General features: G+C 40.8%; 1 protein-coding gene across 7 annotated transcripts in view; it reads left to right on the forward strand.

Moving 5' to 3' along the window:
• The window catches only part of ANK3 (ankyrin 3), a 349,011-nt gene that overhangs the window by 322,866 nt on the left and 3,802 nt on the right, over positions 1–22,343 (forward strand). For all 7 annotated transcript variants that reach the window (XM_087863095.1, XM_087863094.1, XM_087863096.1 and 4 more), the window contains 6 exons: positions 1,030–1,405; positions 3,149–3,199; positions 5,053–5,139; positions 11,839–11,922; positions 12,047–12,106; positions 13,543–13,623. In XM_087863095.1, the coding sequence (XP_087719221.1) occupies positions 1,030–1,405; positions 3,149–3,199; positions 5,053–5,139; positions 11,839–11,922; positions 12,047–12,106; positions 13,543–13,614 (730 nt within the window). In that variant the 3' untranslated portion in view covers positions 13,615–13,623. The remainder of the gene's footprint in view (positions 1–1,029; positions 1,406–3,148; positions 3,200–5,052; positions 5,140–11,838; positions 11,923–12,046; positions 12,107–13,542; positions 13,624–22,343) is intronic.

The raw sequence follows: 22,343 nt of genomic DNA on the forward strand, positions 1-22,343 counted from the left end.
ACAACAAACAGTACTAATTTTGATGTCTGTGTTCTAATATAGTCACATAGTCTATAGTTGCATAGCAAAAAATATACATGTAGGTGATGGCATCTTCACACTGTGCTGGGACCGTTTGTCCTTACACATATGGAATAGAGTGTGCTGTTGACTGGGGGTTGTTTAAATATAATCAAAATCTGATTTATAAGAATACACACATACTTACAGACATGTGCATGATATATATATATTTATATTTATATTTTTATATAATATGTAAAAAATATATATCTTATATATAATATATTATTCTAGTTATCGCCTTCAGAATTCTACAAGTAATAAGCAAAGACACTAAAAACAGTGCACGAGCTAGAAAATAAAAGTCTATACTGATACTAGTAAAAATTAGAGATCAATTTAAAAGAAAGTATTGGAAGAGAAAGATTGTTAACAGTTGAAAGGAAAATAGTCCTCACAGAACAGAGAAGCGACAGGTAAGCACCAACACCCACTCCCCAGTGGGAGTCAGCAGAGGTCAGGGGAGGGGAAGGGGACCCAAGTAAGGGTGTTAGGATGGCAGTATACACCACTGGAAACCCATTCAAAGACTGGAATGTCGGTGTTTGGGGATGCCAGAGCTCTCATCACAGGAATGCATTTGATTCTCTGCCAGCAGTTTTTTTACTAGCAATGTGAAAGCCTTTTGCAATATCCTCCTCTTTTAGATTGGTGGGTCTGGAACTCTGGGTATGTCTGTGCACCTCTCAGGATGAGTTTTTAAAATCTCAAATCCAAGTAGCTGTAGCAGTGCAATTAAACAAAACAAAACGGAAACAAGGGCAGCATAGCTAGGCAGGTTGGGAATTGGGGTGTGGGGGAAGCCTGGGGCCTCACCCCCAGACCCAAACCCCTGATTGCCCCTCACACATCAGATTTATGCCTAAAAAAGTGTTTTAAAACACGGTTGTTAAAAATTTAGAGCTTCTGAAGCCCATTTTCAGCCATGTATTACCATCGTAAGTTTCCACATTTTCTCTGTTGCAGCCCTGATCAGTGTCGAGATTCTATTACCTCATATCTCAAAGGAGAACCTGGAAAATTTGAAGCAAATGGGAGCCATGCAGAAGTCACTCCAGAGGCAAAGACAAAATCCTACTTTCCAGAATCCCAAAATGATGTAGGGAAACAGAGTGCTAAGGAAACTCTGAAACCAAAAATACACGGATCTGGTCGTGTGGAGGAACCAGTATCGTCACTAGCAGCCTATCAGAAAGCTCTAGAAGAAACCAGCAAGTTTGTAATAGAAGAGCCTAAACCCTGTGTGCCTGTCAGTATGAAAAAGATGAGTAGGACTCCTGCAGATGGCAAGCCAAGACTTAACCTGCACGAAGAAGAGGGGTCCAGTGGGTCTGAGCCAAAGGTATGCAGTCCAGTTATCCGATACACTGTCAGTTAAACCAAGAGTACCGATGCTTCGTGTCCTTTAATTAATCTTGTAATACTGGGTCCGAGGTTCTTTACTATGTCCAAATTATCAGTGCTGCCACTAATGGCAGGGGTGAAGAAAGTACTAGGTAAAACACATGCTAATTGATTATATTTTCATTCACTGAGTAGGAAAAAGGATTAAGCGTCTCTTCAGCCACTTTTCAGGAGAAAAAAAGAACTATAGAGTTGTTATGCTTAATATCCAGAGGTAATTTTGCCTAGGATTTGGATTTGGGTTTCCTAACTCCCAACCCAGTCTTCTTTTCTTATGGAAGGAGGATAGTTATTCTGAATGTTTCTGGTTCTTCTGCATAATTTAAAGGGTTTGTAGCATGTGACCCATCTAAGAGTTCTCCCCTCTAAGGTCTGTTGTCTGAAAGCGTGTTTTAAAAATTAAAGAAACACAGTGTCCAAGCCTGAAATGAGGTGGGTCTAGACCCCTGTTGGTTGACCGCATTTAGAAACTTGAAGTTATAGGTATCATTTTAACCATTTTTATATCTAAGTTGATAATTATCTTAATATTTGTTTTAAATACTTTTAAAGACTGTCATAGAATTATTTGCTTGCACTTTGTACTTAAAACATGTCTTCGTGGTACCATCTAATAGATTTTTTTTTCATTCTTTGAGGTTTACCACTTGTAGATATTAACAAAAAATTTGGACTGAAATTATAACTCATAGATGGATATAAGAAAATAAAAATTAGTTCCATTTCCTACATCTTTTTGCTGCTTTTTGCTCTCAGCCACGTCTTTTCCTGAGCCGTGCCGTAGGCGTAGGCTGAGACGTGGACATCTTGGAATAGTAGCACCTACAGTTTTCCCTGAAACATCCAGTGTACTTAACATCTGCAGTGCTTGGGGTAGAAATAAACAAGTCTTCCGTAGAGTAGCGAGTCTGTGATTAGGTCGTGGTTTACAAAAACCTGAGTAGTAAACTCCCAGTCACTCAGGGGCTAATGATCAGCTGATCAATTAATCATCTTTCCTTTCCCCTTCTGCAGCTATCTTTTGACCATTTTCATGCACGTTAGGAGGGAAAGTGAGAGGAAGTAAAGTTCTCAGGCCTTCCTTTCACTTCCCGAAAAATGGGTTTGAATATTGATTTCTTTCAGTTAATTCTTAGCATATGTAAGCAGCATGACCTTTGATGGTCCCTTTTAAAACGAGTCCAAAGAAGCAGTAACATAGTGATGTCTTAACTATGGAAGTTGACTATTAAAAATCTGTAGAGAAGTTCTGAAATCAAATGATCGTCTAAATATAAATAAGCACGTGTGTGGGTACACATGCAGGCACACTGGCCACTGAGGAACCGGGGAGAAGGAAAAGAGGGTTTGAAATGAAAGTCTTACCCCTGAACGGAAGCTCAGCTGAGTTCATCAGTACTGGACCACCATAACTATTAGAAAATGTTTTCAAATTTCTTATGAGATCGTGCTTTTGGGATTGGTCACTGGTCCTACTCTAATGCCTAGAAAGTTTTCAAAATATAGAAGTTTTTAATGGAGTTAAATTTTCTGGGAGCTATGAACCTGATCTCACAAGAAATCCAGAAATGTTCAGGATGTGTCCTTTGTGGCTAGACCATAGTAGAGTAGTAGCAACCAAGTAGGTCATCTGATGTATGATCTCAGAAAACAGCCCCCTTTTTGTCCCCTAAAAAATCAGGTCAAAAGTCCGGGTGCGGCTCTTACACGGATGACTGCCTGCTGTTACAAGGTAAACTTCTGCTCTTTTCCACCTCTTTCCATGCAGTGACCCATGGCAAGACGTACTGAAACCCATTTGTCTGTCTCCTAATTACCCCCTTTGGCAATTCTAGAGAATTCTCTAAAAGGAATCCTGCTCGAGATTTACTACCGTCTTCTCTCTACCCTTCACCTTCAGATTAGCAGACTTCAGGCAGAAAGTGGAAACTAAAACATTGGCCAAATGGTGACTTTTTCTTTCTGTAAAGGACTAGTCTCAGATGATTCTTGATGGGATTATAATACAATTGACGTCTAGGTTTGGTAGTGTTCGGATTAATATATGTTCTGCTTTTCAATTTACCCACGTGAAAAGCTTTGCCCAGTTTACAATTCTGTGTATGAAAAATTCACTTTGAATTTTCCCTTTTGCCTCATCTAATCTGTTGATCCCTGAGTGCTGATTGGGAATTCTTTTCTTTCACAATATGAATTCCTCTTACTTCTTCTGCCTTTTTGAGCTGTTTCAGTGCCTCCTTTCACAATACTGGGATCATTGTAAATTTTCTGAATTTACAGTCTTTTCTAAAACATTTTAAAAGTAAGAGGGAACTATCTTTGCAAGGAATAAGAAACTTGAAAACTCTTTCCTTTTGACACCATATTATTCAGTAGGGTATTTTGTTCAGATGAAATGTCTTACAAAGTTAAGGTTGATATTACTATCATATTTTAGAGTATTTGTTAAGTGTGCCTTGGGTGGAAAATGCTTTATAATCTATTTGACAACATTTCATAAATCACTTTAGCTCACACTTCTGTAACAATTTTACTTTTTTTCCCCTCTATTTTTACCAACACTGCCACTGATTCTTCCGGTGGCTATTAATTGCAGTTTCTATCTCCAGGACTCTCGGCTTTGGGGCAACTAGCAAACTTAGAAAATAAAATGCCAGAACTATTTTCAGAATTCCACCATTAAAATTTAGAGATAAAATCATTCAGTTAATAGTCTTCCCCATGACACTGAAGTGGAAGCCAGAGATATTTTTCCCTTCAAGTTGTGAGCTATGTGATAGGTTTTCCTTTTTCTCATCCTTGTTGCCTAAAAATTAATATTTTGTGTACTTTCTGTATTCTTGTCTGAACCATCCTCTTGTCTGTCAGATGTTGTTTCTGTCCTCATTTCATGTCAGGTCTTTAAAATAAGACTCTGAGCTTTCATATGTTTTACATTATTCCTTGATTCTTGGCATGAGCTCTTACTGAGCATGGACTGTGTGTTAGGGGCCAATGATGCTGGTAAAAATCTCCTGATAGAAATATATGTGGCAAATTCTACTGATGTCCATTCTTTACTTTTTTATAAAGTTCAAAATAGCTTTTGAGAAAGTTGTCAGATCTGACCAAAATTTCACAAAAATCAGATATGTTGTGCCTCTTTCTGTAGATCGAGTGAAGCACGGCCGTTCAGGTCAAATGTACAGAGATTTAAAATGAGTTTTAAATGAATATTAATGTTTCTTCAAACTAATAATGAGTAGCATGTAGTTTCTGATACCAAAATGTCTCTTATAATTATTTTTAATGTATTTAATTACATTAATCTTTACCATATATATGCACATAAAGATCAATGTAATTAAATATATGTGTTAATAGACATACACACGTATAGTACATACATAGAGGCATTTCATTTAGGATCCTGCTCAAAATTTTCGTCCACTTAAATTTTTTTTTAAGATTCTTATAAATACGAGTGTCATGTTCCTTAGCAGGGAAAACCAGCAAGTGAAAGTAATTCTTTTTTGATTTCCCTTCTCAGAATGTCTTTTATTTTAAATGTGATGGTAAAATTGTACTAAAAAATGCGTTTATCAGGACTTGAAAGACAGTGAGAGTGATTCAAGCTCAGAGGAAGAACGGAGAGTCACTACCCGAGTTATTCGCCGGCGTTTGATTATAAAGGTATCCTGTAGCCAGATCATGACGGGGCATTGCTATGGGATTAGAAGGTCCTTCCTTGCGGTCTTGAAAAGTCAGCATGCTTGATAGCTAAGTGGCTCTGTGTATGTTTCTTTGCACATTTGAAAGCTTGTAAGAACCACCACCAAGAGGAAAGGGTCATGTTGCATGGTAGTGAGTATTCTGTCTAGGCCTGTGTTTGACTTGTGGCAGCTGTAATTTCGTCTGAGAATTCTTGGCATTTGTATCCTGCTTTCCCTGAAAAACAGTTGTATGTGAACAAAGATTTTATCTTGGTGAGAGAATAGTTCATATCAAATGAAATGTTCAGTGGCAAGGTCAGGGGCCACAGTGAGGTATGAGGTCAGAGGGCAATGAAATAATGAAAAGGCTCTCTCCTTGGTCTCAAATTCCTACTGCCTGAACAGATCTTGAGTAAAAACCAGTTCTTTATTACCAGTCAGTAGCTGAAAATTTGGAGTTCTAGCCTGGCATGGATGGATGTGACATAAACAAAATGAGGCAAAACCTTCTGAAAAAGGCTTTTAACTTGACTAACATACAGAAAATCAGGCTGTATTCTTACGTATAGGAAGCATTTTTTACTGGAAGTGAAAAATATTACTCCCCCCTGTTGCAACACAGTTGAATACGGTGAATCAACCTTCATTTCCTCCACAAGGGCCCTCTGAAGCACTGACTTTATGCCTGGTCAGGTCCAGCAGAACACTTCCCACAGTCTGCTGCTTGTCTTCATTACTCTGTCTTTAGAGAGAGATTTCTTGATGTTAGAATAACGGACTGCAGAAACCAGGAAGCCATTTTCAACACACAGGCCTTTGAATGTGGTCCAAATAACTTGAGGCTCCTTGGTTAACAGCTCTGGAGAGAAGGAAAGGAAGGGGAATATCTATTGAAAACCATTTATCAGATTTATCATCCCTTTCCAAAGTGTCAGGAGACCCACAAGAGAGTAGAGAAGTTGGCTTAGGTATCTAAAACTTTTTAATCTTGCTGCTTGTACATTTCACATAGATCAGATGAAAGAAGAGAAGAAAATCTGCCAAATCCGCTCTAGTATAGGTTTTCTCAGGCTCTGGAAGCATTAGAGAAGAAAGCAAGTCCTTGTCTAAATCTTAAACTATCCCCAAATCAATCAATAGACAGCTACTAAAAAAGAAAAAAAAAAAGCATGAATCACTTCTTTGACAGTTCCATCTAGGCAAGCCAAATTACTTATTGGTATCCAGCATATTTGCAAGTATTCACCCTGCTTATAAAATCCTCATAATCAGTCAACTCCCACACATTCCCTGGGATGAGGGGAAAGAAATACTTAATACGGGTTTTCTGAAGGAGTTAAAGCTATATGCTTTGCTCAGGCAGGCTTTGCCCTTCCCAGAATCAAGGACTTAAAGAAATGATATTTTAAAGTGAAATGTCCAGAAAAAGTACACCAGACATATCGTCTTTAACTTGCTTTTTATGCTTAACATACAACAAACTCATGTTGCATCCAAATCTACCTCATTCCTTATAAAGTCGAATCTCCTCTACATAGGGTAGAAGAAAATAAACATAATCCTGCAAAAAAAGCGAGAGGGAGAGGATAAAGAAGTTTTACTCTGAAGAATACAAAAAGAAAACAATAAAAACACAAAACCCACCAAATCAGTGAGGGTTATTTCTCTTGGTCTTCTAGAATTCGAGACATGCATTAGCAAGTTAGCTTTTAAGTAATTTTGTCAGAATATGTTTGTTATTTATATATTTGAACTTAATATATATAATTTTGTGTAATATATAAACATTTTTTTAAGAGCTTAAGTTTAAAAGACAAAATTATACTATGATGACTTCATAAAACAGAGGAGTCTCTTCTCCCCAAATCCCCACTTCTTGAAGTTAGTGTAATTTTAGGGAGGTTGAGGGGAATGATCAGAGCATGGGTTTTATAAGTGGGGAGAGCATTGTATAAGCAGTAGAATCACTCAAATAAACTTGGGAGAAACCAAAAGCTAGAAAAGTAGCTATAATTATCATTGAAAACTATAGGTATAATAAAAATCGTTATAAATTACATATATAAGAATCTGGTTACTCTGTTCAGATTTTTGGGGCTGTTGGAAAGGATCACACTTCTGTTGCTTTTCTCTTCACTCTACATGTTGGAATCTTTCTAATGTTACAAGAGCTTGAAATTGCCCTAATATATGGTAGTTGTGACATAGGACCCACCTCTGCCAGAAACATAAAAGGAGAATGTTTGTTAGGATGGAAAGGACTCATTGATACTAAAATTACTTGTTTTCTGAGATGACAAAACCAAGGAACTGGAGAACAGTTGGCTTACCCAAAGTCACACAGCAGAGCAGCAGCAAGCAGTCTGGGACCCCACAACCTGACCTCCAGCCCTCCAGTGCAGTGCCTTCTGCCTGCTTTTCCCTCAATGCTAAGTGCTTTCTCTTCTAGAACAAATTATAAAGGAATCACTCTTCCTAGACCAAATTCGGCACTTGGCCATTTAAACGTTTCCAGTGGCATAGAACAGGGCAGCCGTGGGCTGTCTCGCCTGGAAATTATCTGATGGGACTGGAATGCTGAGAATTTGGCCTTCATCATGAAGGGTTGTCCAGCCTTGGGCCAGACCAGCATATTTATACTGTTTGCCGTAGTAATCCCTCGAGCACTCAGGATCTCAGAGCTGAAAACTACTTTGGGGCTGTCCCGTCCCTCCCCGAGCTAGTTTGGGCTGCACAGTGTCCACACCAGCAGGAGATGTGCTCAGGGCTTCATGACCACAAGTCGAGGCGAATCTGTCTTCTTAGCCATTCAGTTTGTACAACTGATGAAGTGAGAGTATAATTTTATGGTTTTTCTCTTCGATTTCATATGTAGGTTCACCCATTTCTTAGGAAGTTTGTGTTTTTATTTTTATTTTTTACATTTACTATCTTCAAGTCCCTATGGAATGAGTCAAGTGAACAAACTCTTCCACTTGTGTGGGGATATTTATATTTTCTAAGCACATCCATATCACAATGGTTTCAGATGCTTAGAAGCAGCCTAAGTAAACTAGTCCTGTGAGCTTGTTTATAGTATTTGCTTACCAAAGTCAGTGATTATAAAGGTAAAAACTTTAACTCACAGCCAAACGATTATGAAGTTTGGTAAGATTCAAATAACTGAATTTTTATGATATAATTCAACTGTATTTTTATTTCTACTTTTGAACTTTTTTTTTTTACTAACTTTCGAATTAAGAGTCTACATACATGTTTTCCCCAAAGCAAGCAATCAAAAGTATATAAAGTTTGATCTACTCATTCCATTTCCCAGCGGTAACCACTGTTCATGAGCTTCAGATTATTTTCATGTACGTGTTGATACGTATATAAAATGTATGTGTACCTTATGTACATTCCCAGCATGTGGTTTGCAGAATATAAAAATGGGCTATACCATCACATACTGCTTAATAACCTGCTAAGTTATATATGTCACAAATGTGATATCCATCCCGGTTGGGGGGAAAGTTGAAGTCCTAATGTTATAAACATCGGAGCAGATTGGTGCATCTCACATTCCTTCCTTGTATTCAAGGACAGAGGAATAAAAATTATGAAGTGCAGTGCTTCCAGCAGAGGTCCAAAGGGAAGAACAGCTAGTCTTCATGAAGGCAGCCACCAGGGATGGTACTGTGACACCATATGTGCTGTAATTTTCCTTTGGAATAGGAAAGAAAAAAGAATGCCATCGACAAGACCTGGGGGGAAATTTTGCTTAGTTAAAAGTACAAACTGTTTTCTACAACTTCAGGAACTAATTAAAGATTATTTTCTGTCATTAAACAAAGGACCCAAAACGACCTCTCCTTGGTAATACTTGGTCTCTAATATATTTGACAGGATTAAAGATGGATGATTTTTTAAAAAATGTTATTTCCTGACTCCTTACTGTCTTCCCTGTTTATCTAATCAGCTCCTAACTAACCCACTCCCCCACTTTAGTGAGTTTCCACATCACCACACAACTTACTTTGGCCTTATTAAAGCACTAATCGACTGAATTTAATGGCCACTTAAGGTTAAGAGAGCTCTCTTTATCTTTAGCTATCCATAAACAGTATGAATTCTCAGTAGGAAACATGAAAATGCCCACATGCCAGAGCAGATCTCAACTTTTGGGCTTTGTTTTTTTCTAAGGCTATTAATATAAATCAAAATTCTTCTATGTATTCAATATGTATATGAATATACCTTATTTCACATTCCTCTCAGTGACTGTCCAACTGGCATCGTTCCCCACTGAAGAGTTCATTCATACCTTATCCAATAGGCTTCTATTTTACTGGATTTTCCTGGGATCCTCAAAGTAGCTAACATGCAAAGAGCTGGACATTTCCTAGAGTTAGCTCAAAAATAACTTATTTATTCATGTTTAAACTAGAGGGAAATCTTTCATGATCTTCTATTGGCTTTTCTGATATGTTTATGCCTTTACTTTTTCTTTTAATGTAGGCTCCACACCCAGTGTGGAGCTCAACGCAGGGCTTGAGCTCACGACCCTGAGGTTAAGACCTGAGCTGAGATCAAGAGTTGGACGCTGAACCAGCTGAGCCAGCAGGCACCCGTTTGCCTTTACTTTTAAAATAAAATATAATTTATGTTTTTTTTCCCAACCACAGGAAATATAAATAACACTCCCACAAAAACTTATTGTGGATTTTACTGCATTAAGCATGAGACCTCTACATTTTTCTAATTCCCTTCTCCCTCTTAACGGTGCTAATTGAAACTAATCATAAGCAAGATCCAAAGGGAGGTAAATATGAGCAGCAACCAACATCTTTTTTTTTTTTTTAAGATTTATTTATTTCCGAGAGAGAGAGCATGAACAAGAGGAGGGGCAGAGGGAGAAGCAGACTCCCGGCTGAGCGGGGAGCCCAGTGCGGGGCTCGATCCCAGGACCCTGGGAGCATGACCTGAGCTGAAGGCAGATGCTTAACTGACTGAGTCACCCAGGCATCCCACATCTTATTTTTCTATACCACAGTGAGGAAAATGAGTCCATGTCTTAAGCAGTCAAGACCTATGAGCCTAGAATCTATAAGAATATAAAGTCACTTTATAAGAAGGAAAGAATGAAAACAGAATTTTGTCAGCCAAACAAGATAATGTTTTAGTCTTTACTCTGTCATTTTACAACAGTGCTACCTTTCTACTGGCTGTGACATAAAACAGTCATAGAACTTTCTAACCATTGGCTGGTGCTGGCAAAATTATCAGAACTACTACCTTTTCCAGACCAACAACACTGAAAGAGTTAGAATCCTGGCTCTCCCAGAAATGTAGCTGTCATCTCTGCAATCCGCCATTTTTCCTAAAACAACCACAGGGGAACAACAACTGCAATACACTGTTCTATACCATTATCCAGGCCACCTTTTCAACAAGAAGTCTGACTAGCAGGTCACTAAGTCCCTAGAGTAGGTCTGCACTTACCATGTTTGTCCCTGTTCCCCCAAACCGTATGTGGCACTAACTGAAAGTTGAATACCAGTGAAAAAGGTAATATATTGGGGCACCTGAGTGGCTCGGCTGGGCATCTGCCTTCGCCTCCGGTCATGGTCCCAGGGTCCTGGGGTCAAGCCCCAGGTTAGGTTCCTCTCCTCAGCGGGGAGTCTGCTTCTCTCTCTGCCTGCTGCTCCCCCTACTTGTGCTCTCTCTCTGTCAAATGAATAAAATCTTAAAAAAAAAAAAAAGTAATATATTGCAAATACAGCCCTATTTTTGCTCTCTGAGTGGTTTTTCTTATACAGTCATAGAGCCAATAGGGAGATATTAAGGAGCCACCCAAATCTACCAAGCTAAAATAGGAGCCCACCATGGGGGGAGTTAAGACTTTATTCCATTTTTTAAAACTCACCAGAGGAAGATCTTTGACAGTTTCCGTTTCTAAATCAGTTAGCAGGCACTAACAGAAAGATAACATCACCTTAAATTCCTTTACTACTCATCTTTCTTTGTCTGTAGCCATGGAGATTAGACGATCTATCATCACATAAGATCCCCGCACTTGAAAATAGTAGTCAGAAACTACGTACTTCATCAGAGTCATTCCCATTTAAGACCTAAGAAAGTCTCAGTTTTAAAGAAAAATAAATAAGATTTTCTCTGTACCCTGAACTTTGCTTATAAAAAAAGTCTATGTTACCCTTAGTAAATGAATTTTTAAATGAAAAAAACTGACAAGGGCAATAAATATAATGCTCCGACTAAGGTACCATCTTAATTTAGATTAAGCACAATGCAACCCAAAAATCATTTGAGAGATTTGGTAGGACTAATCAAGAAACATGGTGCTCAAAATGAGATGATCTAATCAGAGCTGTAATCACTGGCTCATTTTTTTTCAACAAGTGAAACCTTTTCATGTGTAACTGTGTTTTATCATTCTTCCTTCTTGGAGTTGGCTGCTAACCATCATTCTTGTACATACCTAAGGTTTAGTGCTTTGAGTGTTGTTGGCTACTATTTAAATAACCATCAACCGAGTCTGCCTTTTCCCCTTGCCCTGGAGTAGCAAGTAGAATTTACACTTTCTTTTTCTAAAAACCCACAGAGCATGTGTGTGGTATATGGAGTGGTGTGGAGATCTGTCCATCTAGTATGTTGCTAATCTCTATGCCACATCCTTTAGGGAGAGGAAGCAAAAAACATTCCTGGTGAATCTGTCACAGAAGAACAATTTACTGATGAAGAAGGCAACCTCGTCACCAGAAAAGTAATCATCATTGGGATTTTATGCTTCTCTTGGAATTTAGATTTTCTATCATTAGTTTGCTGTAGTATCACGTCTTAAAATAGAAAACAGGAAAATCTCTACTTTTCACTGTTGCTTCCTACAGATCACTCGGAAAGTAATAAGACGAATCCCTCTCCCGCAAGAGAGAAAACATGATGACATGGTAATGGAGAGGGGCTGTCAAAGAAAAAGTAGAGGATAAACGCTTTGTGAACTTTCTAGAACATGCTGCTAACAGGCTGGCATCTGCAGTGTGAAAGCTTGAAGCGTTTGCTGCTTTTGACACCCTGTGCATTTGATCGGGGTCAAGGAAAAAGACTTTTCTTCTTAACATTCTTTAACATATATTTTTTTACTGTCTTCAGAGTTTTCACAGAGATAAGTTCATTTGTGGAGAGTAGAATGTGCTGGTTCAAGCATGTAAGGGGAATAAAAACCCTCTCTGACCACCAGCCCCCTTAGCAGTGCCTGCCTGGGACGAGGATGGAGGGCGCTCACTTCCAGCAAATGTACAAGGTTTAAATGTTAGAAAGGCAGAAAGCTCAGTTCAGGATCCTTACCTCAGATCCATACATTTTCCCTTTCCAGTATGTTCTACAGGGAAATCTGGATTCCCTCATCTTAACCTGAGGAGGGTTCTCCTCTTTGGGTTTGTAACAGCGCATTTCCGGTGGCTGGTGAAGGAACGAAACCCACCGTAGCTCAGCGTAACTCAGCAAATGCGTCTCCATCTCCCAGACAGAGCACCTCTGGTTATTTGTCATTTCTTTCCTCTCCTCAGATCTTTACCCCTTTCATTTTGAAAACAGAAACTCCATTAGCCTGTGTTTACATAAGAAAAAGTGAACTGAAAATTTCTCAAGACTAACTCAGAAAAGTGGAAAGGCTACTGCGTTTCTGTCATAAAGCGTGTAAAAAGTGGAGGGTTTGTACAGCTTTGCTCTTGGAGAAAAGTGTCCCTGGTGCTCAGTGAAGAGAGGGCTTGTTTGATGGAAAGTGGATGCTTGATCTGGAGGAACACGAGGGGCTTGGTCATTCCACAGACTTAAAAACAAAAACGCTCAGACCAACATTTCTGTGGTGTTTAGTTCATGATCAGTGCTCTCCTGAGAAATTTGAGTCTCAACACAACAGATCACTTAAAATTCCATTGGCTTAAGAAGAAATAAATTATAATTTACTAACATTTTTTTAGAATTGGGGTTTGGTTGCCTTGAGGGCTTTGGTGATCTCTTTTAGCGTACCACAGGAAATGAACAGGCTACGCATTTTTTTTTAATTTATCACTAACCTTTTTAAAAATTTTATTTATTACTATTTATTATTTTATTATCACTAACCCGTATCACTAACCTACTGAGTTCTTGTGAAGCATAGTTACGTTACTGTATTCATTCTGACAGCGCTCTCGAGCTTGCCTTCATGACGCTAGGCTGTGCGGTTAAGCCACATAGATTGTGTGTATTTTGGGACATGAAGTGACCAAGTGCTTTCAACTGTGTTTCACTTACCCTAATCCAGCCTCAAGGGACCAGAATGGGAACCGCTCTATAACAAACTTTCACTATGAAATCTTAATACGTACATTCCTTTTTACAGCAGGGAGAAGGTTATAAGGTGAAGACAACAAAGAAGGAAATCCGGCATGTGGAAAAGAAGAGCCATTCATAACAGTAAACGGTTAGTCAAGGCGATAGGTGTGCTCACGTCGGCAACAGTCGGCCTTCACTTCCTGTGAAACCTCTCATTTCACTGGATAAGTGATTCAGAACTCCTCACCCCCCTCCCTCTCTTTTTCACTGAACTCCAGCTTTGACTACCCAGTATGAAAGTGTTGGAGTTATTTTTATATTTATGTATGCATCCGTACACACACTGAAACTCAGTTCACAGTGCATAAACTTTCTCCTCACAAATTAGGAATTTAAATGTAAATGGTGTTTGCAGAAGCAAATGTAAACAGTGACATTTGAGTCTCTTCTAAGAGCTGAGGCTCCACGTGCAATGTGGCAGCATTCTACAATCTAACAGGAAAACTATCTGGCAACAAGTAATTCTGACAGATGTGCTCTGAGATGGATGTACATCCAGCCTTTTCACCATTTTCGCAGAACGGCATCTGACAACTTAATTTTGGTGGAAATATAGTGGTTGCCAAGTTTAAATGAAATGACTGAGATCCCCATTTACTACTTGGTGTATCTTATATAAACCAGAGCAAATTAAATAGGAGGTTAACGGACTATTTTTTTCAGTTAAATGTTTGGTAAGCTTTGTGTGAATTTGTCTGAACCTCGGTTCATAATGAGGGTATTTTCCTTAACATTGTTTCCTAAACTTTACATTGTCCTATTATTTTCTACATGGCTACAATTAGGAAAGGTCACTTGGGGTGAAAAAGCAGATGGAGCTTTGAAAAGAAATTTGCAAACTTCTGTCTATGAGGCGAAGTAGCATGATTTCTTGAGGGCTGCGGCGTAGCCCTACGGTCCAGATGAAAAGAGCAGATAGATGCCAGTTTGCACTTGCATACATCTTCTGTTCCCCAATTACCAGAATCCTGGTGTTGGAGTGTGGAGGTGAGGAACTGAGAAATTAGTCTCATTGCCCTTAATTTTGTAGGTGAGGTAACTAAGGCCCTGATAAACTCCTTTTTTTTTTTTTTTAGTTTTTATTTTAATTCCAGTTAGGTCACATAAAGTGTAATATTGGTGTCAGTATACAGTAGAGTGATTCAGTATTTCCACACCCGGTGCTCGTCCCAGCAGGTGCACTTCTTAATCCCCATTACCTATTTCCCTCCGTCCCCCCACCCACTTCCCCTCTGGTAAGCATCAGTTTGTCCTCTGTAGTTCAGAGTCTATGTCAGAGTTTGCCACTCTCTTTTTTTTTTTCCCATCTGCTCATTTGTTTTGTTTCTTAAATTTGACATATGAGTGAGATCATATGGTGTTTGTCTTTCTCTGACATATTATTTCTCTTAGCATTATACTCTCTAGCTCCATCCGTGTTGTTGCAAATGACAAGATTTTGTTCTTTTTTATGACTGAGTAATATTCCATTGTGTTTATATGCCACATCTTTTTTTCCTTCTCAGATCTAGGATTAGGGGGAGGGTATGTGCCTGTTATTGCAGGCCCAGATAAATCCCTAACCCCTCCCTCTCAAAAAACCTTACCATGTGTTTATTCACTCTAAGATTTATTTCACTTCCTTTCATGAGGCTTTCTGTATAGGTCCTGAGAAACTCCTAGCAAACAGCATTAGTGTGGTACTTGCCCTTACTGAACTTATGTTGTGGAGATTTAATGTTAACCAGTCCTAACTGATCACATCCATATTTACTGGCACTGAGACAACTACCAAGGACTGCAGAACATTCTGGAAATAATATTTACTCCCCTCCAGATGTTCCATGCCACTCTTCATGTAATTCTCACAGCCAGCCCTTTCGGAGAGATGCCCTTATCATCCCCATGTCAGAGGGGAGAAAACAGGGCCCAGATTGCCCAATGTCACATAAATTAAAAGTGGCAGAAATAGGATACTAACCTTCCACCAGAGCCAACACTCTCAACCATGTTGACAGGAGGCCTAACCCGGGTCTGAGGTGACAGGGAGGGTTTCCTTGAGAAAGCCATGTTTGAGCTCAGTTTTAAAGACTGCATGGGACGTGACTGGATGGAGGAGGGGAGACAGCAGCACTCTGCAAAGGCCAGTGGGGAGGGTGGGGACAGGAAAGGAGGAGCGGTGAGAACAGGTCAGTGCAGCTGGCAGGGAGTTTGGCCCTTGGGTCTGCAAAAGTAGGAAAGGTGGGAGTTTTCAGGCCTCACTGAGCCTCTCAGTAGGGATTCTGGTCTGTCACTGAAAGCAGAAGGAAAGCGTGCAGAGTCTCAGGTCAGGGCGGGGTGTGATTGAGTGTACATTCTGTATCACTCACCCTAGCAGCAAAGAGAGAATAAACCAGAGGTAGCCATCTCGGATGAGCAGAAAACCAAATACAGAACTACTGTAGACACTGACTTGGGCTGTGAGGATGGTAAGAGGCAGGCTGAATCAGGGGACAGCGACATGGCTTGCTTTTCACGCAGGGTGAGAGAGGAGAAAATGACCCATGACATCAGTGCCACAGTATCTAGAATGAATCCACTTCTGACGCATGCCTTACAGCCCAACCTGGGGCAAGACACACATATATACTCAGTAGCTGAGTAAAACACAAACATGAGTCTGCGGTCTTGAGTTAGGCTGTGTAAGCAGTTGTAAGTGATACGTGAAAATGAATCTAGAAGAGAGGCCAGTCAGCTTCAGTATGCCCCTAAAAGTTCGCCAGCTGGTTCAGTTAGCCTCAGACTCCGGGTGGTAAAGAGCCAAGGAGGGCGCCTACACCAGCTGAGCCATTTTTCTAGAGCCACGTGTACCCAGTATCTATGAGTGAATGACGCCCAAAAAATACAACCGTGCTATTCTTCTAGGTCCTTCAGCGTAAATGAATACAGACAGGATATGGTCACTAACGTACACGAGGCCTTCATATGACAACCCGTCCCGTAAAGAAGCTGTCAGGGCCTTGGCTCCCTTGCTTCCCCCACTCAAAGGAGAGAAATTCGGGTGAAAGTCATAGGAATGTGAAAATAACTCCAGCCTAAAACAAACTGAATGCGTCAGGTGGAAAGAGCAGTGTTTGGACCGTCAGCCTCACGTTTCTCTCCAGGGTGCTCATTTACCTTTCCCTAAGTGAACTCAGGAAACGACTCCAAGAATACCACCTGGGATTCCAGGACACTGCGTGTGTGCTTTGGAAAAATCAATTTGCAAATATATCGAGAGTTTTTACAGCCCTGCTGCCTGCCTTTTTTTTTTTTTTAATAACAAAACAACTAAGCAAATGGAATGCTGCCAAATTTCACTGAGTCTCCGATGGTGACATCAAAATTTTTATTTTCCATTGTAGAACCAGTTTTATTTCGAGCTCTCTGAACCCTCCACCCGCTTTTCTTTAACACTGAGTCACAGCCATCCTGTTTTTCATGTAAGGGAAAAGCAAACGGCTTACAATAGCTAGAACGATTTGTACATCGTATGTAGTGATCTGTAGTTTACAAAGTGCTTTTACATTTTTGTCTCCTTTAATCCTTCAAACAAGCTTCTAGAGTGGTCAGGCCAATTTCGTGAACTTGCTGCCGAAGTGAGCGCTAGGTCAAGCCGGTTTTGTGTGCTGCCTTCTACAGATGACTGTTGCAAGGCTCAGGGAGGTCAGTGACATTTCTGTTGTCACACAGTGTGACTGACAGAGCTAGAACTTGAACTCAAGATGATTGCTACTCCACCTGCGGCCCTTCCTGTTGCACTTGGCTGCATTGCTAACATTATTTATGAATAATAGTCATGATCTCACGAATGATTACTTGGGCCAGGTACTAGGTCAGATCATTACATACGTTACCACATACAGTCCCCAAAACCATGCTGAGGTAAGTACTACTATCTCTTTTTTATTAAGGAGGAGACTGAAGTTGAGAAACGTTAAATGATTTCCTCAAGGTGCTATAGAGCTGATGAACACAAGAATGAAATTTGAACTTATCCAGAACCTAAGTGCTTAACTATTACTCAGATTCATAGTTTTTTTTTTTAAGATTTTTATTTATGTGACAGAGAGACAGCCAGCGAGAGAGGGAACACAAGCAGGGGGAGTGGGAGAGGAAGAAGCAGGCTCCCAGCGGAGGAGCCTGATGTGGGGCTCGATCCCACAACGCCGGGATCACGCCCTGAGCCGAAGGCAGACGCTTAACGACTGCGCCACCCAGGCGCCCCTCATATTCATAGTTAAATAGTATTTGATGATGATTAAAGACTGAAAGCAAATCTGAATCAAATAGATGTCCATAAGCAACCTGTACTAAATGTCTTTATATTTTACACATTGAAAATACTCAGATTTTTGTTTTTTTTTTAAATAAAGCAGGACTTCATTTTTAAGGCAGCCATAATTCCCAAATGTTCACTTCATAAATACCATTAGAGGGCTGATTAGTGAGGTTGCAGCAAGGGAAGGTCCCCAGATATAAACCGTAAAGGACTGTGGAACAGCTGTATCCCAAACCTCTTTTGGGGGGAATACCCAGGATCTCACAGCCATATGGCAGCCGAGCGTGACAGCAGTGCCCATGCTTGCCTGGGGCAGCATTTCTTCTGAGCCAGAAAGTTGACTCACTTTTTCATTCCTTCAAAAAATACTTGAGCTTCCACCTGGCTGAAAGTGGAAAGGGAGACGTACAATGGTGAAGAAAACTTCCACAGTCCCTGCCCTTCCTAATGTCTCAGCCTGCAAGGGGGAACGAGATGGGACAGATGTGTAAGGGTTGAAAATACAAAATCCAAGATCCAATGAAAGAATAATGCAGAAACATATTTAGACCTTTGGCGGCTGGGGAAGGTTGCTCACAAGTCATGACATTTAGGGGCATCTGGCTGGCTCTCTCCGTGGAGCACGTGAGTCTTGAGCTCAGGGTTGTAAGTTCAAGCCCCACGTTGGGTGTAGAGATTACTTAAAAATAAAATCTTAAAAAAAAAAAGTCATGACATTTAATTAGACCTCATAGGTGGCACCAACCATGAAAAGAATGGGGAAGAGGATCCAAGCAAAGGATACAACATGTGCAGGGCCCTTGAGGGAGGAAAGGCCTAGCATAGTTGAGGAAACTAAAGAAGATACGCACCCCAGAGCCTGGTGACCTGGTGGTGGCTGGGGCAGGCACATGATGACGTCAGTGAGGGATGCATCGTCACAGGCCAGAGAACAGGCTTTGATTTCATTCTAAAAGAATCTGAGCCCCTGGAGGATTTTAATCAAGAGCCTGACCCGACTGTTTTTATAAGCACATAGGCAATGTGGAGAATGGGTTGGAGGGGAAACAAGAATAAAGCGAAGGTGACTGGTCAGCTAACTGAGCAGTCCCCCTCAGCCATAATGGTGGCAGGGCTAGGACCTGGGCAGTGGTTTTAGGAAAGTCAACAGGAGGATTAGCTTGGGGGGAGGATGAGAAGAAGGGTTGAGTGAAGAATGACTCCCAGGTTTCTGGCTTACACAACTCGTCAGTAGAGAAAAGAACAGAAGCAGAATGGGTTCTGAAACGAACATCTAGCATTCAGGCTGGGACTTGGGTTTGAGGGCGCTTAGGAGCCCTCCAAGTACTGTGTTAGACACGCAAGTCTGGAGCTCAGCAGAAAGGCTGGGGCCGCAGCTATACCAATGTGAGAGTTCTCACTAAAGAGGTAAGTGCTGACTTCCAGAGAACAGATGTGATCATCTGGGGAGATGGACAAAGTGAGCAAAGAAGGAGCTCAGGACTGAGTCCCAAGGAACAGGATTTTGAAGAGGACTAGAGCTTAGAAGGTTGCCTCTGACCTCTTCCTTTGTAGAAATCTCCAAGCTAGTCTCTATCCTCTCATCTCAGATCGCCTGCAGGTTCAGCCTCGGCCTTCCAGCATACTTGTCTGGTTTTACCTCAGGCTATCTCAGTCCATGAGCTTCATGGCAGGGGTGAGAGAAGCGTCCCTTAATGTAGAGTAGCTGACAAGCTTTTGTAAGTAGGGGACTGTGCGCACTTAGAGCTGCTTTACTCCTTAGCTACGACGTGCAGAGGTTTGTGACACACTGTGGAAGTGTAGGGAGGGTACAACGCTGTAGGACACGGTCCTCAGTTTGACATTATTACCTGAGAGAACTCCTGCCTGTTGTAACGGTACAGTCTGAGCAAGGGGCACACATGGTCCTAAGTCACACAAATCAAAATACATCAACGTAATAAAAGATATAAACAGAATGCTCAGGGCATCCACTGGAAGATAGAATTACCTCCAACAGAGATCTTTTACAGTTTCTTGGAAGAGCATATTGGACTAGTTTTTGAAGAAAGAACTGCCTTGAGGCAGGGCAGTATGGACGCTCATATGAGCTTGGCTCAGGAGTTTGGCCCTTATCCGGGATACGGTGGGTACCACTGGAAGCTTGGTGTAGGAGAGTAATATGATCCGATAAGATTTAGGTAACCCTAGCAGTAGTAGAGGGAGAAGAGAGTTTGAACACAAGGGCCTCGATTCTGAGACGCAGATGAGGGCCTGAACTGGGGCAGAGAAAATGAAAAGGAGAGAACAGATTTGAGGAACCAGATTAGTTCTGTGTTGGGAGGGAAGGGTGAGAGTGGAAGACATCGGGGTTGCTTGTATGTAGGTAATCATTTAACAAAATCATAGAACCTAAGACCACAAAAACAAAATTAGGGATCGACATAGCCTGGGTGAGGAAGTAGCTTTGTAGATGGTAAGCATGCAGGGTCCTTGACATTCGTCGAAGGTTAGGGAGAGAACTCTGGGCTAGAGATCATAGTGTGGTCGTTGTTCGTATTTGGGTGAGAAGTGGCCTGAGTGGATGGAAATGCCAGGGAGCTTACCAGCTGTGTGAACGCAGCCAGGTTCTGTGCCTGAATTTCCTCATCTCTACTGGGATACGAACAGCATACCTCTCAGAGTTGTTGGGAGAATTCACTGAGTTAATAAAATTAATCACTTTGAGTAGTGGCAGGCAAGCCCACAGTAAGCACTGGGTAAGTTCAGCTATTCGTAGTATTAAGACAGCCCGGAAGAACACCTTGAGGCGCCTGGATCAGGGGCAGGTGGACGGAGACATGGGGGGTGCCGGGAGGGCTTAGTGGGGGAACTTGGAACAGCAGTGTCGCTCAAATTCTCTGAGAAACAAGGGATAGCTGAAAGTATTCTGAAGTGTAAACCAGCATCACGTGCAGAGAGATTCCAGGGGAAATTACTAAGACAGGCATTCTCATTCCTCTTCACTAACAAATGAGTCAAGACAGAATCGAGACAGACAGCAAAACCCCGGTGGTCACCGTTAATGACAGGTCTGGGTTTTAACCCAGCAGTTGCGAGGTGCAACCTGAATTTCTTCACTCCTAAAACTTTTCCCTGAATTTATTTGGAGTAGATGTTTTTATGTAGTTTTGTTTGTTTTTATTTTTCTTACCGTTTAAAAAAAAATCCCTAATTAACCAAAAGCCTTGGCTTTGAGGTAAAGAGCAAGGGCTCTAGAGTCAGGTGGCTTGACTCCTGTTTCTGGCTCTCCTATGTACTAAGCATGCAAACTCGTGTTTGTTTATAGCTCTGAGCTCTATTTCCTTATCTGTAAAATGGGAGATATAATAGTACCTTATTGTTATGAATATTCAATGAGCTAAAGCCACATTGCAGCAATGCCTGACATATAGCATTTAATAATAGTAGCTGTACAATTTTATTACTGCTCTATGTTTTTTACTACCGAAATATAGATCAATGTTTTCCTTGTATTTTTTTTAACTGGCCCTATTTTAAAAATCACAAATCACTAGAAAAAAACAAACTCAAAAAAAGCCCTACTTATTGGTAGTAGTTGGACAAATCCACATGAACTTGGAATTATTTTTAAATAGCACTGTAGTTTATCATGAGTACATGAAGTAAACAGAATTAATGCCTAGAAAAAAATGTTCTTAGCCCCATGACTTCTGTAATGAGAGAGACAAGGGAAGGGAAGAGAGTTGGGCAGGAAGAGAAAGGAATAGGATAACAAATCTGTGTTGACAGTTGGCTCTGAGGACGGCGTTTCAGAAAAGGCTTTCTTTCCTAAAGCTGTAATGTGAAGTCTTTCAAGAGGAGTAAGAGTTACCCTGCCAGGACAGATCTCCTTAGGAGAGCACAGTCTGCGCTTTCGTGGAGATGACCTTTGACACAAACTTGAAGGATAGAGAGGAGTTAGATATAAGTGAAGGTTCGGGAAGAGAAGTACAGGTGGATACAAAATCATGAGCAGAGGAAAGGAAGTTGGAAACCACTGTGTGGATGACTGGCACGCAGTCTAGCGCCTCCTAGTGTGGTCTGTGAAGTACCGACATCACCTGGGAGTCTCGTTAGAAATGCAGCATCTCTGGGTTTACTCTGACCTCCTGAATCAGAACCCACATTGGAAGATTCCCTTGGGTGACACATGAGGACATCAAACTTTGAGAAGCAGTGTTCTAGAATATATATCACTGGCTCTTCAACTTGGTTGAACATTCAAATAATCTAGAGAGTTTTTTTCAATGTTTTTTGATGTTGGGTTCCACCTCAAGAAATTCCAAATAAATTGGCATGGGATGTGGCCTGGCTACTGTGCTTTGGGCGGGTTTTTTTTAAGCCTCCCCAGATCATTCTAATATGCACCCAAGCTTGAGAACCACTGGAAATTGTGAAACAAAGCTTTTCACGGAAGAGTCACAGGCATTGAGCCTGACTGGGCTGGACTGCAGAGACCTTCATGTACCAAACTAAAGATGAGTGATTTTTGTTTTGACGCTGGGCAC

Source organism: Ursus americanus, chromosome 6, assembly GCF_024610735.1.
Source record: "Ursus americanus isolate L20-20 chromosome 6, mUrsAme1.1.p, whole genome shotgun sequence".
Classification (NCBI taxonomy): Eukaryota; Metazoa; Chordata; class Mammalia; order Carnivora; family Ursidae; genus Ursus; species Ursus americanus.